The 18020-nt window shown below is 36.0% G+C and overlaps 1 protein-coding gene across 1 annotated transcript in view; it reads right to left on the bottom strand.

Annotated features, from left to right (window-relative positions):
* Positions 1–18020, bottom strand: part of SEC24B (SEC24 homolog B, COPII coat complex component) — a 47143-nt gene that overhangs the window by 18564 nt on the left and 10559 nt on the right. Inside the window, exons 3-8 of the mRNA XM_009273579.2 lie at positions 15880–16065; positions 10416–10520; positions 5535–5615; positions 3650–3831; positions 1881–2065; positions 603–705 (exon numbers count right to left, since the gene is read on the bottom strand). Of these exons, the coding sequence (XP_009271854.2) occupies positions 603–705; positions 1881–2065; positions 3650–3831; positions 5535–5615; positions 10416–10520; positions 15880–16065 (842 nt within the window). The remainder of the gene's footprint in view (positions 1–602; positions 706–1880; positions 2066–3649; positions 3832–5534; positions 5616–10415; positions 10521–15879; positions 16066–18020) is intronic.

Genomic DNA, 18020 nt, shown 5'->3' with positions numbered 1-18020 from the left:
AGTTATTATAAATAATAACTATGTCATTATAAAAGACAGGACAACTTTGGGTGACTAAGTATGATAGACAGCAGATTTTAAACAAAGAACACACATTATATGAAAAGTCATACCAGACACTTATTCACCTTTTTACATAAATACAAATAAATTAGATGGAGAGGAGTTGCTTAACAGTTACGAACACAGCTTCAATCTTACATTGTGCCTACCTTCTATTGACAGCATTTATCATGCCAGTAATACATTCAACACGAGCACATCTTTTCAAGAGGGCACTGTAAACACCTTTTCAAGAGGTATCTGACAGTTCTGAGCCCACCACACAGTAGTATTTCAGGGCTTCAGAGAGCCACAGGCAAAGAATTCCAACAATAAGGAAAAAATTTTGAAGGACTTGTCCAAAGCTTTTCCCTTATGAATTTCAATGAAGTAGCAATTTCAAGGCTTTTTTCCCCTCCTCCTCCTTAAGTCCCAAACAATTTTTTGCTACTTCTGTTAAATTTAGGACTTATAGTTCAGTATATTTTATTGTTTGAATGAAAATAGGACAAATGCATATATTAAATACATATATTAAAAAGAGAAGTAAGCTACTTTACCGTTAGGTCTCTGAAGGGATGTAGCAACAAACCCAAAGGAAGCTTAGCTTTGTTTAACAAAGCCTGTGTCTGTGGAATATTTGTCAATGTACATCGAAATGAGCTGAAAGGAAATAAAAACATTATGTTGAAAATGAAATTTTAAAACATGTTAAGAACATTGTGCTAACACCTGATTTTAAAGAATTTTGAAATTTAAGAAATCCTAGGTTTTACAAAGCTGATTTAATAAACAAAATTAATGCAAAGAGATTTAAAAAGCCTCCTAAAGAAACAAAAATACAATACTCCCCCGCTCCCCAATTTAGTAGTTCAGCAACGCAAGTATACCAAAACGAACTTGCAAAAAAGGGATAAAACTGCTTTAGGTACAACGCTCAATGTAAAATGATGTATTTTTTATTCATTATAAAGATTTTTTGGGTGAAGGAACTAAAGGAGGAATACAGTATTTACTACTTCTCAGAAAGTAATATTTATATAAGAAAACAGTAGCAAAGGATCTCAAATACTGAGAGAGTCAAAATCTTTTCTTTTGTGTATGTAAAGTGGAGCACGGACTTAAAGCTAAATAAAGGGCACTAAAAAACCCCAATGCACGAATAGTGCTGTCCAAAGTGTTCCACACCCAAGAACGATTTCGAGACCCCCAGTTTTCTGATTTATGTTTTCTGGTGGGACCATGCATTTCACTAGGGCAGTAAGCTGAGTTAATTTAGGGCAATGAATAAAATTTCTTTTGGAATTAGAATTAAGATCTTTGTGGGAGAGCAATTTCCATTGTACCTAGCTGCACTTGACTTGGGTAGAAGATAATACTACTTAATGTTAACTAGAGGTGAAAGGATACATCATGATTGCAGGATTACCACAGTAAAATATACTCACAGTTTATTCAGTGTGTTTAGGCATGATCATCATAACTTTCTGGAAAAAAAATCCTATGCAATATTACAAAAATATTCTATGAAATGTACTGCATAACATCAAGGTGTTTATTAATAGATTTTTTTTTAGATGGATAAAACAAGGCAAAGATTAAGCAGATTTCTTAATGTAAGTGAGCTACACACACTGCATATAATGTATTCTGATGGCAGGACAGTTTCAACATTTGTGTAAGGATGCAGACGATAAACTTATTTTCAGGTGAAAGGGGTTATATTAGCTCTTCACAAAGAGTTAAAGTCAGGAGTCAGTTTAGACATTTTTTGACACTTTAAATAATTATTAGTCACTGAAAAATGTAAGATGCTGTTCTAGACACAGTACACTTACTCTGGACTGCAGTTTAATTTCCTAAGATCAGAATTCAAGTTAGGCACAGGTGCTGGAACTGAAGATACAGGCAAAATATTTCTATCTTGTGTAAGGTTTACTGGTCTCAAGCTTTCTGGCTGCTGAGAATGCTGTAGACTTAACCCTCCTAAGGAAGAGGACAGCTGGTTCACACCTGGATATTGCTGAAAAAAGTAAGAGCATTGCAAATGGGTAAACACACAATCATATTTAAATAACGACCTTAAATCTTCTTATAATCCCAATTCTTCCAGACATGTATTAAAAAAAAGATACAGCAGTAGTTAGTAACAACCCAAACAAACAAGAGAAGAGTTGTATGGTAGAAATTTAAAAACGCTAAGACAAATGTGACATACCTTCCAAATATGTATCACTGGACAAAATTCAAATTCATGATACAAATCAAAACTGGAAGTCACACATAATCCTTCAAGCTTTCCAGGCATAAGAAAGCAAGTTACTAGAAAGGCTGACAATTTTTTTCCCTCTTCAAAGATGTTATAAGGTAACTTGTCCAAGTTAGAGAAACTGCTTTTATGTATTTATTTTTAAATTAAAACAAAACACCATAGAAGAGGAGAAAAGGTTAGGTTGGAAGGCACCTTTGAGGTCTGATAGTCCAACCCCCTGCTCAAGCAAGGCTAACTGCAAAGTTAAATCAGGTTGCTCATAGCCTTGTCCAGCTGAGTTTTGAAAATATCTAAGGATTGAAGGTTTCACAGCACAATCTGTTCTAGTGCTTCCCCACTCTCGTTCTGAAGAATTTTCTCCTTAGATGTCCAACTGGAATTTCACTTGCTGCAACTTGTAATTGTTGGGTTTTGTTCTTCTACTGTGTACTCCTGAAAAGAGCCTAACTCCATCTCGCATTAAAGTGAAGATGAAGCCAAGTCTTTCAACTTAAAAAAAAAAAAAAATAATTAAACATTTCCTCCAGGTCATATTTTACATTACCTACATAACAGTGAAAGCATTCCTGGATATTATATGCTAACTTATGTTACTACACTCAGATCAGTAAGGAATTTTCATCACCTACAATAGCAGCTTCGATACGTTTGCCAGCTGGGCCTTATTTCAGAGAGTAGGATTTGTAAGTCAGTACGTTTCATTTTCTACACCCCTTCACACATAACACTTCTCTGCACTGCTTCAGCATTTGTATTTTGCCTCAGCATCTGCCTCTTCTTCAGATTTCACTGCTCTTGGGTGACCCACATGCGCAAAGGGAGCCAGGTGATTGTACACAACTTCTTGGGTGTTTGGTGCTCTCTTTACCAGGAAAATAGAGCAGATACATGCAGCCTGCTCCACCACACACCCAGCACAGGCTCTACAGAGCTCTTTCATCTGGACGCTATGCCATGCCTTGCTCGCAAGGTGATTTAATGCTTGAGATCATAGCCCATAAGTAGCGCTCTGATCAAATGTATCAGCTGGTCAAGTACTTCATTATGCTTCTTCATGGTTTCCTATCAATAAAGTACAGCTCTTTGAAACACCAAACCTTAAAACTGTGGATGCTGCTAATAACTGGTGAAGCAAACTTGTTAACCCTAACTATTTGGAGATAAACTTAACATTTTAACTCAAAAGCCTTCTAATAAGAAGTTAAGATCCAGAGCTGGGACATCAATATTATACTTAATGTTTATTGTCTCAGAAATTATAAAAATAAAATATGAAAATACGTAAAAAAATAAATATATCATTCATGAAGTAACTTTTAAATTAAAAATACAAACCTGTGGATAGTGCTGAAACCCAGGATGGTGTCCCGGATTACTGGGCTGCACAGGAGTAGGTGGCGCTGCATTTTGGTAGCCAGGCTGCAGTGTTGGATATCCATAACCAAAGGGCTTAGAAGCTTTTGATGTTTGGGGGACTGACGGAACAGAAACTGGGCTGCTGGTCACAGAACGTGTCTCTAGAAGGACAAAAGAAATCCCACAGGTATTGAACATACTTACTAGTTCTTTCTTAATTTAAACGTAAACTCCTAAATGCTTGACAAACAACACTTCCATTCATAAGTTTTTGCATTATCCATCAAGTTGTTTATCTGCACTGACCAAATAAATTAGCAAGGAAGATTACTGCAATTATGCTGATAAAGGGGGTATACATGGGAAGATGACCATAGACTTGTGTAACTACTAACAAAATGCTATTTTACCAAAAAAAAAAGCAACTTAAAAAGTATTTCAACTGAATAAAAAAAAAGACCTAAAACGCCCTTAGAACCGCATTTTATTCCAAGATTTGCACTTGATATAAACCGCAAAGAGAGACCATTCATGCTCAGTCTCTCCTTTACCGCTTACGAATACTGTTAAAACGTAAGGCTAAAGCGACAGAACTATTCTCTAAATGTAGACACAGAGTTTTCTTGAAGTAATGCAAGTCCCTCCTGTATAGCCCCTGCAGCACAGTTTAGTCCCACTACTTTTAAATGCCAAATTGAAAGTAACACATAGGCCTAAATTCACAGAAAAGTTAACAGTGGTAAAGAGATGAAACTACTCTTTAGAAACGTCTACAAACGTAAGCTAAGTTTCAGAAGAATTTAAGCTTGGTAAAATCCACGGGGAAAAGCGGCAGGCGAAGAAACCAACCACCAAGAAACTACGTTTGGCATGAGCACTCCAGGAGAAAAAAAAAAAGTATCAACAGACCAATGAAATTTAAAGTTGATCCTGTTACTCTTTAAGGAAAACAAAAGGAACAAGTTATTTTTAGAATATGCCTTCAGCAGAACCAAAATGGTTAGTTATTAGCCAAGAAATTAGAATTTGTAATCCTGCAGCCATGCCTCTGCTACCCTTACTGCATGAGCTAGACTCCATGTGGACAGCAATATCAGCTTTTTACTTGACAGATATTTCACTTTACACAGGAACCCATCAAACTAAGCAAACTACTGTGACATCCCCAGAGGCCAGAGCAATGCAAAAGAGCCAGAGGGGGAGGTCCCCCAAATTAATCCAATTATCATTCAAAATATTGGCTAACATACCTACACTGAACAGCATCTTTTCCACCTGCTCTCAGTATGACAGCTCTACAGATTTCAAGTCTGAGGTAGTCTGCTAGTAGGTTCATTTAGAACAAACCTGACGCTCCTCATATTTTTAGAGATAAAAATAAGCAAAATAGCAGCCATTTTCTTTAAATGAAGAAAAAGAGAAGAAAATAACCTGATTCAAGCATCTCTGCAAGCTGATATCGTTGGTCTCTCAAAACTTCAGTGGCGTGTCAACTACTATCAGCTAACTAATGTCAACACAATCAGGCATACATTATAACCTAGAGAAAGATGCCTGCTTTCACACAGAGGAGAGGATACTTTCAGCACTACGCTCAATATTACAATGGAAAGTATGACTTATGATACAGGGAAGTTTTTTTAAACGGTTAATCCAACTTCAGTGCTAAAACTGTGAAAAGTGACTAAAAAAGCGAGGTATGTTCTCTCTGACGATTGCCCCCACTCCTTTCATAAGCATTTCCTTTCACCTACTTGTTAATTAACAATAAACACCACCAGAAATAGAAAAAAAAAATCATAAACAGTAAACATTTAAGTCTTTAAACAAACAATTCAGAATTAACGTGCAATAAAATGCTTACCTGGATAGCCACCTCCTTCCAAGGCATCATAATTGTTCAGAACAGGAGAGGCACTGCTTGTAGTAGAAGAACTATCAATTGCTGGGGGAGGAAAATAATTTCAAGTTAGGTGCTTCAGAAGCGGCAAATTTTTGAGAAATAAGAGACTGAGAATTTTTTTCTAAAAACTTTGGAAAGAAACTGTCAAGAAAGATCCTGGGAAAAAATACCACTTCAGCCCTAAGACTTGAAAGCTATTACCACTGCAAAGAGGAGGGGGAGGAAGAGATAAACAATCAATCAACATATTAAAACCCAAACGAACAAGCACATGCCCAACAAATAGCAAGAGAGAGATCAATGGGAAAAGGACAAAAACAATGAAAAAAGTTGTCTCTTGAAATAAAAAATATTTTTCTATTAAACTAAAAGTTCTTTCTAGACTACATCAACTGAACTTATGTACAACATTTTTAAAATAGTCTCTATTGTGACTTCCTTCACAACTGCAAACGGAAGATTCCCATTGTCTTCAGAGTGATTATGTACCATCCCCACGTTCAAGCAAAACTGACAAGTATTTAATTCTTTCCTCCTTTCTGTGCTGTTGTAATTCAGAGCTTGTTTTGTTTTCAATGTAAAGCTTCTATTTTCCATTGAACATTGACAAGAAGTCTCCGCTTCAGCCAGAAAAAAGTTACTTTTGGTAGCCAAAAGTAACTATGTAAAAAGTAACTATGTAAAAATAAGTAACAAAAGTTAACTAGCCAAAAGTAAAAAGCACACGGGCACGTACATAGTTGTTAGTACTGAAGAGACTCCTAATGCTTAATTTTTAGTTCACCCTACGCATGTATCTTGAATATCTTACTGTAAAACATTGCAAACAAAAATATATTTAAAAACATTTCTTCCAGTGCCATTTCACATACATTTCCAAAGAAAAAGGTCCAAGAAGATTAAATGTACCTGCTCCTTAAAACACCCCAAGCCATGAAGTGCGACAGAAAAGAAAGAGTATATTTAAAGAATTCAAAAAAGACAATTTTTTGAAATACCACTTTTGTGGCAGAACGGACTCAAAAAGACATTTACTGCTACTGTTCTACTCAGAAGGATCAACCGTGACCACACATCCCATTGTGAAGCTGAAAGTATTTCAAGGGAGAACTTCAATGGTGGAACATTTGAGATCTGATCCCCCTTCAATTGAGATTTCCAAGTAAAGAGACTCCTGCATATGGGAACATAACATCACTGACATTTGGGACACATTAATACCATGGCAACATCATGACTGTATAGATTATTTTTGAGCATTTTGCCTTTAAAGCATTCAGCTAAGAAATAGAAAGACTATTCCAAAAAACCATAGCACTAACAATAGATTTTATTTTAAATAATATATTAACACTGTTAAACTCATACAATGTTAGTTTTCAGATTGTTTTTCACTGTAAATTTCCCTTCCCCTCCCCCCCCCGAAGTTTATAAAAGAACATAACTGCAAGATTTCTTTTCCTACCAAATTTTATCTTTCTTTCTGTTCTAGAAACTAAAGGAAACAGGATTCGTTATTTTCTTCCCTGTGCAGGAACACAGCTTTTAAAGGTTTGGTAAGTCCTACTACAGAAAAACCAAAATATACTTTTATTAGGTCAACAAGATCAAGATTTAAGAATTTTCAAGAAGTTTTTCTTGTCTGACCAGAAGTTAGTTCTGCATTTCAAAAAAATACCAAGAGGATATAAGCACAGTTGTGAACATATAATACACTAGTTCAAGCTTTCTGATTTAACCACTATGTCACTCTTTACAGAGTTTTTCCCACAGTAGACTGTATTCATAAAGTTATATCCATCTATAATATAATTCCATATAAAATGAGTTTGTTCTTTTCACTAGGAAGATAATAATGAAACAGTGAGTTGCAAAGAAGAAATATTATATACTTCCCCAGCTCTGCTGGAAAAGTTAAGAGAAACCAATTTGACAAATACATGAAAGAATATATTTTAAAAGCATGCTGTAAGTAAAAATAATGCAACTTAGTCGTACTTCTACTACAAAAAAAAATCTGTGCATCACTTCTGACATACAGAAAAGTTTTAGTCAGAAAGTATAGTCTCATGTATTTTGAAACACAAACAAGGTCTGCCTAACTTAAAATAAGAAAGTGAATCCTATTACTGAGTATCCCGTATACTTGCTGAAGACCTTTCACTTAAGGTCTTTGTTTCTAAAGAACTTCCAAATTTTGTAATGTATTCTTGAGAACTGTCAGAGTCCCAATGCCTACAAGAATTCCGATGTGCCCTGTTCTACTCTCCACTGGAAAACAAATAGTTGACTCAAAACCAGTCAGTTGTAGAGTTTCCTGCAGGCCAAAAGTAGCTTCAAACTCTAAGCTGGTCACATGTGTCATGGAAATCTCACAGATTCTCCATCAATTAAAAAAAAAAAACACAGGAACTTCTACAAAATTAAACAACAGTTTTCCTATGCTTAAATTAAGCTACAACAGCTGTCAGTTTACTTTAGCATAATAAGCACCAAACCAGAGAACATATTAGGAAGACAGAAAAAAAAATGTTTTATAAAGAAAAAAAATTAGAAAACACTGCTTAGACAAAAGTAATACTTATGACAGGCTTTTACAATTAAGTAATTATTTTACCAATATAACTTTTTATTTCAGAGTTTTCAAGAACTCTTTGGCAACATAGTTAAATATCTAACTGGTAAGAGTGACAAAAAATTGAGAAGCTACACAAACACAAGCAACCAGATATCCGACACCTATTTTTCATAAAACCACTGGCACAGCCTGAGCTAGAAACTTGTGTACAGAATCTGTTTAGGATTTACATCAACTCCTGGTGACAGGCGTAAAACAGGATGCTTATTAATCAGGTAGTCTATATATTGAACGTGGGTGCCCTTTCACTCTTTTGCATAAGATAAATTTAAATACAATGATAGCTCAAAGACTACAGGCTTTAGCAAAGTACAGAACTTGAGAGAGAAAGATGATAGGGAGTATGAAAACTTTGTCTCTGGTAGATTTAGGGAATGAAAGAAGGAGACAAAGGTTGCAATTGATAAAAAAAAAAATCTCACATATCCTTTGACGGAAACCTTGGAATGGGATTAGGCAAAGATAATTATCTGCAGAAAATTCAGTAGGTAGCCCTGCAATAAAAAACCCCAAAATGCTCTCCTGGCTCTTTTAGCCTATTCTTTAGAAAGCAGAGTTCAAACAGCAGCTGCATCACAACAGCCAAAGCAAAGTTTATATCCCAAAGTGGAATTGTTTTCTAGCTGGTAAAGTCTAATTAGACTCATAGCATTAGAAAAAAACCTGGTATCTAAAATTAGGAAGTATCCTTAGATTTAAAAAGAAGAGTTATTCAAGAGTTACTATGCATAATTTAATGCTAATACTCAAGCCTGTCGAAAGATCGAATGTGTTATCACACAAAGGGTAAAAAAGTAAAGACACTGAACCAATAATCTGAAATAGCAAGAATTACACAGGATATGCGAAGTGTCCTAATACTTGTGCTGCATTAGGGGTGGGGGTAATAATATCACTTATATTGATACTATTGCACCCTCCAAATATTGTCCTTCTCTGGCTGGAACAATGACAAGTGTCTTCGGCTGAAAATGCCTTCCTCCTTGGAAAAAGAACAGCAGCAACTATTTTCTTCTAATGGTCTACTAATAATTCAACATAACAGTTGAATTGATATTATTCAAATTGATAACATGAACCCATCACACTGTTCTTAATTATGACCTGGATATCATAATTGTTTTGCTCCATTCTTCATTAGGTCATTAAGAGTGCACTAAGCTATTTTCACAGTAGTCTAGTTTTTTTTATTTAATTATTTTAATAAAAAACTCAGAATTATATAGCACTGATTTTTTTTCTGCCTAGTTACAATATGAATTACAAGCTTAAAGGAAAAGTTACAGAAGTTTGCTATCCCAAATTAATACTCAAAGCCAGCACACACAAATGGGAGTAGTGTATCAGCACAAGGTATGTGCTATTACTTCCCTCTATCAATAAAGGTAAAAGTCTAATGTTTAATCTCAAAAAGCTTTTTACATTGTTACCACTCATATATAGATTGTAAAGACTTTTCTTTAAGTTAGAAAAAAAAAAGCCACCATCCAAGAAACTAGGGTGGTAAGAAACATCAAACTCACAAAACCAGGCCATTCTGACAAGATACAGGCAGAATCCTTGCAACCAAGAATGTAACGTTTCAATAAATCAGGACAAACTGCTTCTTAAAAAAAAAGTAAACAAACTTTTTAAGTTCCCTACAAAGTAAGCAGGTTAAAACTGAACCTATGTGCCCGAACATACAGACATACCTTAGAAATAGAAAAAAAAGCAGCACGGATTAATTTACTGTCTTAAAAAGCACACTTACTACCTTTCAATATTTACTTTGCTACCTTAATTGTAAGGGCTCCTTGTATGTAAAATGAGAGACAAGGTAAACACTGTTTAATGTAACCATACAAATGGCATCTAGTTGCTTAACATAAGCAATTATCTAGAGCTAGTTATCTTCAGTTAAGAGTTTAAAACTACTGCAAATCAAAATATTAAAAATGTGAGTCTTGCAAGTTGTGAATACCACTTTGTTAGATACATAGAACATCTGATATTAATATGGCAAAAAAAGACCGTTTGCTGACCACTACTGAACTCCTTTTTGTTTACTATACTAATAACAGCTGGGAAATTTCTAGTTAACTCGATACATGATAAGTCAGAGTGACGTTTTGTCTTAAAGGAAAAAAGTTTCAGGGGATGGAAATACGGAACAAAACTTGAGTAGGAAGAGAACAAGATACTGGTGTAAAGCTAAAGCCAACCTGCTTCCTCATCCTCCTCATCCTCTTCCTCATCATCTGAACTTGATGACAAGGGAGCTGGTGCAGAGCTAGCTTGATTATTAACATATCCACCATACTGCATGCCTGTGAAGTGGAAAGCACAAACATAAGAGTCAGACAGACAGGAAAGATGAGAAACGAAAGTCACAAATCATTATATTAAAAGTGAGAGAAATCAGCCATTCTAGAGAAAATCCCAACATGCAAAAAGTTAAATCTACAACCCTATAGAACTATAGTTCCTATATGAACTATATGAGCAGTACAGCAGAAGTGGTTTTTAGTGGGCTAATTTAGCAAAGTATTAGTAGCACATGAAAGTTAGCAAGAGATTTTTTTAATATATATGTGTGTATGCGCATGTATTTCAGGAAGTTAAACACACACACACACACAGACTTTCTAGATATGTATTTAATATCAGTTTATCCACTGGAGTACTTTCATAAGTTAATATATAGAAATAAATGAGTTCCTTCCCAGATAAATTCAAATTGTGTTATGAAAACATTAATATTAAACTTTTGCTTGGCACACCTGCCCCTTTTAAGACAGGAATAATTCATGTTGGAATTCTGAACACTGTCAGAAATTAATTAAATATACTACTGCTGCAACATGCGAGAGTACAAACATACACCTCAGCAACACAGTCAGTAAAATTTAAGCTAGGCAAACCCGAAAACTTGGTTAGTCTTATCTTTAAATTAGTGCCTAAATTCAGGCGCAGACCCATATTTAAGCATGTAAATACACTATCCACTTTTAAGGTCTGGTGACAATGCAACCACTGTTACCACTGTCACCTCCAAACCATAATCTATAAGGTTTTTGGGAGTGGGTTTTTTTTGTCCTTTTTTTGTTTGTTTTTTTACAGTATCTACTCTAAAAATATATGAACAATACACAAAAGCAACACATACATATACCATTTTAAAACAGAGTAAAGCATGCAGCAATAGCTTATAATTAATTTCCTACATTATTCATTATTGATGCAACTCCAGCACCTCCAAGAAATCTTAAGTTTCTCTTGTCACGGGGCAGGGTTAGCAAGGATTTTAAATATGCTTGTAGTTAGGTAGAGACATCCTAAATAAATGCAAGTGACCACTGTTTCTCTCTTAGCAATCCAATAGATTGCTATAGCAAGAAAATATCCTCATTTGTCAAAACTCTTCAAAATTTTTCAGACTCTTTAGAGTTTGGGATTTTTTTTTTTCCCTGTAGAAGCACTGTGGCACCATTAGTGTTCTTCATTTTAACATTATAAAGCACTACAGAAGTGTTGTATGTTATGCAGAATCTGAAACCATCATGGTAATTAATAAGCCCCCCCATCCACAACTTAAATCAACTATATCAACCTTTATTTTATTTAAACTATGGGCTAAAAATGCTGTTAGTTTCGTGGCTTATTAAAAAAGGGTTAGCAAATGAACCCAAGTGAACCACTTCAATTTCACTTAAGAAAAAGCAACAGAATCAAGGTGAAGAGTCTCTATTCAAACAGTGGAAGTAAAAAGAAAACAGAGCAAAATCCTATCACAACATTCTTGAGAAGCTGAACTTTCATACAGAGGTTAGTGCAAGAAGAGACTGACATTATTTCACTTTATCTAGTGCATTAATACTCCTACAATTCCAGTCAAGTTTTTCCACAATACAAGTAGTCACAATGATGAAGGCAGAATCAACCCAAGTGCAACTGAGGAGGTACAATGCTTCAGTTCCTCTATACTGCTAGAACACAGGACTAACTCAAGTGATTCATAGTCCCATCTTTTATGAAAGCTCCTGGATGCACTAGATAAGGAGGATACAAGAAAACCATTCTCTGCGCAAAACCAGACTACAGCCAAGGAGACTACGTCTTTTCTCAGGCCTGTGAGAGCTACCGAGGAATAAGACAGAACAACTGCATTATTGTGAAGGAGAAAAAACAACTTAAGATAATTAACGTGCAAGTAAAAGGGAAAAAAAGTCAGGATGACAAGAAGAGATGCACTGTAACACAGAGAGCCAAAGTAAAAGAAGATGGGTACAGTGTGAGAGCACAAAGACAGACCTCTAACAAACACCATGTACATAGACAGGAGGAGAAAGAAAGTAAATCAACTGGAAAGGGCATGCCAATGCAAAAATTGCAAGCACGGGCAGATGAGAGAAAGAGACGGAATTAGTCATTCTACTAGTGCTACTTTGGAGTCTTTGGAAGGTTTTTTGGAAAACAAACAAGCTTGTACTGCTAAAACTTCCCCTTTTCCAGTCACTGGTCACATACATAAAGCATGCATGTGTTCAGAAAGAATACAGAAAGAGAGATTAAAAAAATATGCTAGTGACACAGAAGTTCAGGAATCAGGAACTAAGTCACTATGAATCCTCTGGAGGCAGGGCTGGTTTGACTCTTACCAGCCTTATGAGTTTACGTAGATTTTTTATTTTCGTTGCCAGCAGTACTACAAATGTCTGCCTTTAGGATACTCCTACGTTGTGCTAGCACAACTGTCCAGCCACAAAAACAATCTGAGAACTGATCTGGCTGAAAAATAACCTAGTTAAAAAGTCATTCTCAGGTGGAGAAGCCTCCAATTCTGGTTCACTGCCCAGCAACGCCACCAGTAGGCCAGCACAGGGGAGAAAGCAACTGAAGGGCAGAAATGGGTGGCTGAAGACAGCAGTTCCAAGTGCCACCATGTGCCTCATGACGATTTCTGTTGCGACAACTCAGTTCTGCTTAGTATCTTTTACAGAGTTGCTAATAATGTTAAAATCTCCCACTCTCAAAACAGCAAAAGCTTATTTTGAAATCATTATTTATTTTGAGTGAGATTACTTCATAGGTCTGGCTTGAAGTGCAACCGCATAATTTAAATTGTCACAAATTTCTTGGACTGGAAATTTCTAACCCCCGCTACCAGTGTACCTGTAATATAATAATATAGCGCTCTAAAGCTTTATCCCACTATATTTTACAGACACCTAGAAATGTAGGTGGGAGGACACAAAAGGATAAACTGGGATAAGAACTCATTTGCCTATGAAATAAACCAGCTATTTGGGTATTTTAAGTATAATCACCCATACCGTGAAAGACTTTAAAACATAAAGCATACATTTTATGTGGCTTAAGTTTCATAATGGAGGCCCCACCAAAAATGAAAATGAAATAACCACATGGAAAAATAAACAATATTCTGAAGTTCTTTAACTGGTGCTCTACCCATAACCCTCACATTTTCAATGAATTTACGGCATTAAGATCTTAATATTACAAATAGTAGTTCTTACAAAATGAACCCTCCTCTTCTTCATTCTTAAACTTTTTGCTTTAAATTGTTTTCATTTACTCATCAGCTCCTCTCATCAACATAAAACCTAAGGCAGTCTACAAATAACATCCAGACAGGACACACATTCTCAAAGTTTCTCTCTAGCATGCCGCTTTCAAGTAAATTAGTTTATATTAATTAAATTTGTACGGATATTTATGTAAGATTAAACAGGCTTTAATACATTTTAAGTTTTTTGTCCTGTTAGAACTTAGCCAAGTAAACAATTAGAATATTTTAATTCTGTATAGGAATGCCCACACAGGAGCTTCAAACAATGAAATCCACTTTAAAAATTAATTCAAACTGGTTTTCCAGAATGCTTTCATGTAGACAACACTACTCTATAATAAAGAAAAAAATCAGTCCATTTAATTTCTGCATGAGAAACACACTTGGAATTCTAACAACCCAGACAAATATTCTATTTTTTCAGCAGGTTAACTTCTACAAATAAAGTTATCACACTTAATTGTTGATAAAAAGGTATTGCAAGGTACATTATGCATTTCAGACTCCTCAAATGAAACTAAATGAAAAGAGTTTGAAGTCTTCTAATGCTCATAAAAATACCATCTAAACATAGAAATATACGTGTGTGATGACATGTATTTGGATTTATTATTGATTATATTAATGTAAATACAACTAGATCAATGCAAACTCCTGATGACTGATCTTTATATTCCCGACATAGGTATATTGTTGGTTTTAAAGTGTGTTCATTCAGCTACATATTGCATTAACCTTCTCTTATATGGAAGTATTTGAATGGAGTGAAGAGTTCAGCAGTGACCGCGGTGATTTGTATTTAATGTACCAAGCATTCACACATTATACAGCAATCACTGCACTGCATGAATATATACTGCACATCAAGGCAAGCACAGTTAAACAGCTAAAATACTTTTTCTCATTAGAAACATGGTTATGCGATTTCTTTGGAAGATGAAGCAACAGTTTTTTCTAGCAAGCACATCTACACTACAAATTCTACCCAGTGCCAAAATCAAATATAAAACTGTGCAAGAACCAAGCACAGTTCCAAAAACTGATTTATCATTTTCCTTAAAATGGTATACTGTACGTAGGACTTTATAGCAATGAAGAATTATCTTTTTGCCTGTAAGATATACAGAGCTGATTCACAGACAAGTTATTTCTTCACATTCTCCACTCTACCAGAAAAAGGAGGAAATGGAGGAAAAGGGGAAATTTAGACATTTATGTCAGAGGACTTTGAAATTTAAGAATAAAAAACATGCTGTGGCAGTCACACACCATGCTTTTGAGAATTATTTTGAACACTAGACACATCACACTGTTCTGGACAAAATTAATGCCTACTTCCAACTCACACACCGAGTTCTTTTTTCATAAGAATTTAAAATTCTGAAATTACCAAGAGAAAACACAGCCAAAAAATAAAATAAAATCAGCGCAGTAAATTAGATTTGGAATACTAGATACAGAAACATGTAACAGTCAAGCGGCAAGTCAAAACATCAGGGCAGAATTAGCATGGCTGAAGAAGGCTCAAGAACCAACTGATTCTTTGTCAAGAGGCTACCAACATCAGAATAGGAAGGAGCTTACACAAGAACTCCTCTGTTCTCCCACAGAGTTGCCTGCAGCAGCTTTCCACGGGAGCTTACAGCTAGGGAATAAGAAAACAATTCTATCGGTTTGAATTTAATACTCAGACTCTGTCTGTTGCCCAGTGCTAGCAAATTGCTAGCTTACACCTGATTTTTCAATACAGACTGATTACAAATGCTACTTTTAAGACCTTCTTCCAAGGAGTTAAAATATTGAGCAGCTTTTTAGAAGAATAAGGGAACTAAAAGAAGGGCTTTTTGAGGAAGAGACATGTAAGACTGCAAACAAGCCAAAAATGACATATGGCCAAAAGAAATCAAACAGATGAGCTAAGAGAAGCTAGAACCAAGGTGGTACAAAACAAGAACACTAAGGGAGCCTGATGAGATGCAAGAGGTGTACTCTAGTCAGACAAATGCAGAAGAGCAGCAATAAAGCTTCCAACATTCATGTGCACATGTGGAACAGGGCAGAAGTCTGTACTGTAACTTCCCATTCCCTTTTAGTACCTTCCTGAAGAGCCGACTCTGCTGACTGTGTAACAGAGGGTGAAGATCGTGGCTGTGAAGAAAGGCTTGGAGCAGGTGTCCTTACTGATGAGATCACAGCAGAGGAAGCAGATGTTCCAGCCCCAGGCTTGGTAAATGGAATGCTCTGGCTCACAGAGTGCACAGGCTGTGAAGAATCAATGCCACCTGAAAACAACAGCAGAAAGCAGGAACACTTTGTTTGTATTTGCACAGACAATTACACAATGCAAGCAATCACATTTGATTTCACAATAACTACAAAAACAATACAGTACTTCAAAGAGAGATTCCTTCAAACAAATACATATGGAAAAGTTGGTTGTTTTAACATTATAGGTATTTAATTTCAAAAAACTCCATTAAAATGAACAAATTGCTCTGACAGCTAACAGCAAAAAGGAAAGCACGATGTAGTAAGATCAAGATTAAGCAGAAGCTAAATTGATCCATTTTTGATCCATCCCCACAACTCCATGCTTTCACAGGTTCCTCCTCCCAGTTAAGAGGAACGCAGTCCATGTGGGATAGCTCCCTCCCGATATTCCTCCTACAGGCAGGAAACCTGAAAGCTGTGTAGTAGACCAGTATTCTGCCTCCCTCACAGGGCTGGCACTTTGCAATTTTGGTACACAATTATGAGACCCGTATTCCAAGCAATCTGTTTCAATCAACCGTGAGTATTCCACAGAACTTCTGATGTGTTTTAAACATCTGGACTAGATATAATCTGCTTAAAAAAAGTCAGATTAGTGCTTTGAGAGATTTAACACAGTCCGATTGAAATTCCTATCAGATAAGGACAATATAACTTCAATTAAGTCAGCTTTTAAGAGGGTCACTCTTTGTTTATAGATTGAAAAAATTCATGATATTATGATCCTTTCTAAAAAAACCTGACAGACCAACCTGTTAAAAATAAGAATAGGAAGGAAATGGTTTGACCAATACTGCTCAGTAAACAAACACAGAAATTAATCAAGAACAAAATTCAGTTTGTATTTGTAAAGTACTTATTTAAAGTTACAGAATTCACTAGAGGACGCACATGTAATATTAACTTTGCTTCCTCTGCACATATAGCAATGTAGTTCTTACAGTCCCTGACTTTTCCTTAAATAATGGAGTTGGTATCTGAAAGGACTTTATGGGGAAGTTGATGCTTCCTTTAGAGGGGGAAGAAGAGACAGTGTAAAATAATCCTTCTGTTTATCTAAATTACCGTCAAAATTAACACCACACATTTTTACCACCTTAATGGAACTTTTATTTATTATGCAGTGTTCAAATATAAAGTTGAGCATACATACAGCTTTTCCACAAGTGTTATCAAAATCAAAATTAAAATACGTATTTCTCCAAAGTACATACACACAGCATTTTCTATTGAAATGTACTCTGCTTCTACACATTATGTCTTGTAGACTCCCCACAGAAGCATCAGCACCTGTCAGCAGAAATGTTCTTGTTAGGGTAGCTACACAGCTTCCTCAAGCAAGATATGCAACACAACAAGGGAAGTTCTTTGCGACATTAGTGTGCTTACCCAGGTTTTGTATCAGAGACAGTTGTTTATGGGGTTATGGCATTTTCCACACTTCAGGTCAATATAGCAATGCTTGCAGCATCAAACACTGCTGTTGAGCATGCTAAATGCCATAATGTCAGTGTCACGTAGAATCATTAAGGTTGGAAAAGACCTCTAAGATCATTGAGTCCAACCGTCAACCCAACACCACCACGCCCACTAAACCATGTCCCTAAGTGCCTCATCTACTCGTCTTTTAAATACCTCCAGGGATGGTGACCACTTCCCTGGGCAGCCTGTTCCAATGTTTCACCACTCTCAGTAAAGAAATTTTTCCTCACGTCCAATCTAAACCTCCCCTGGCGCAACTTGAGGCCATTTCCTCTCATCCTATCGCTTGTTACTTGGGAGAAGAGACCGACACCCACCTCACTACAACCTCCTTTCAGGGAGTTGTAGAGAACAATAAGGTCTCCCTTGAACCTCCTCTTCTCCAGGCTAAACAAGCCCAGCTCCTCATAAGACTTGTTCTCCAGACGCTTCCCAGCTTCGTTGCCCTTCTCTGGACACACTCCAGCACCTCAACGTCCTTCTT

This window comes from Aptenodytes forsteri, unplaced genomic scaffold, assembly GCF_000699145.1.
Source record: "Aptenodytes forsteri isolate BGI_AS27 unplaced genomic scaffold, ASM69914v1 Scaffold93, whole genome shotgun sequence".
In the NCBI taxonomy this organism is placed as follows: Eukaryota; Metazoa; Chordata; class Aves; order Sphenisciformes; family Spheniscidae; genus Aptenodytes; species Aptenodytes forsteri.
Note: the sequence above shows the minus strand (reverse complement) of the source record. Positions and strands in the feature narration are given on the sequence as shown.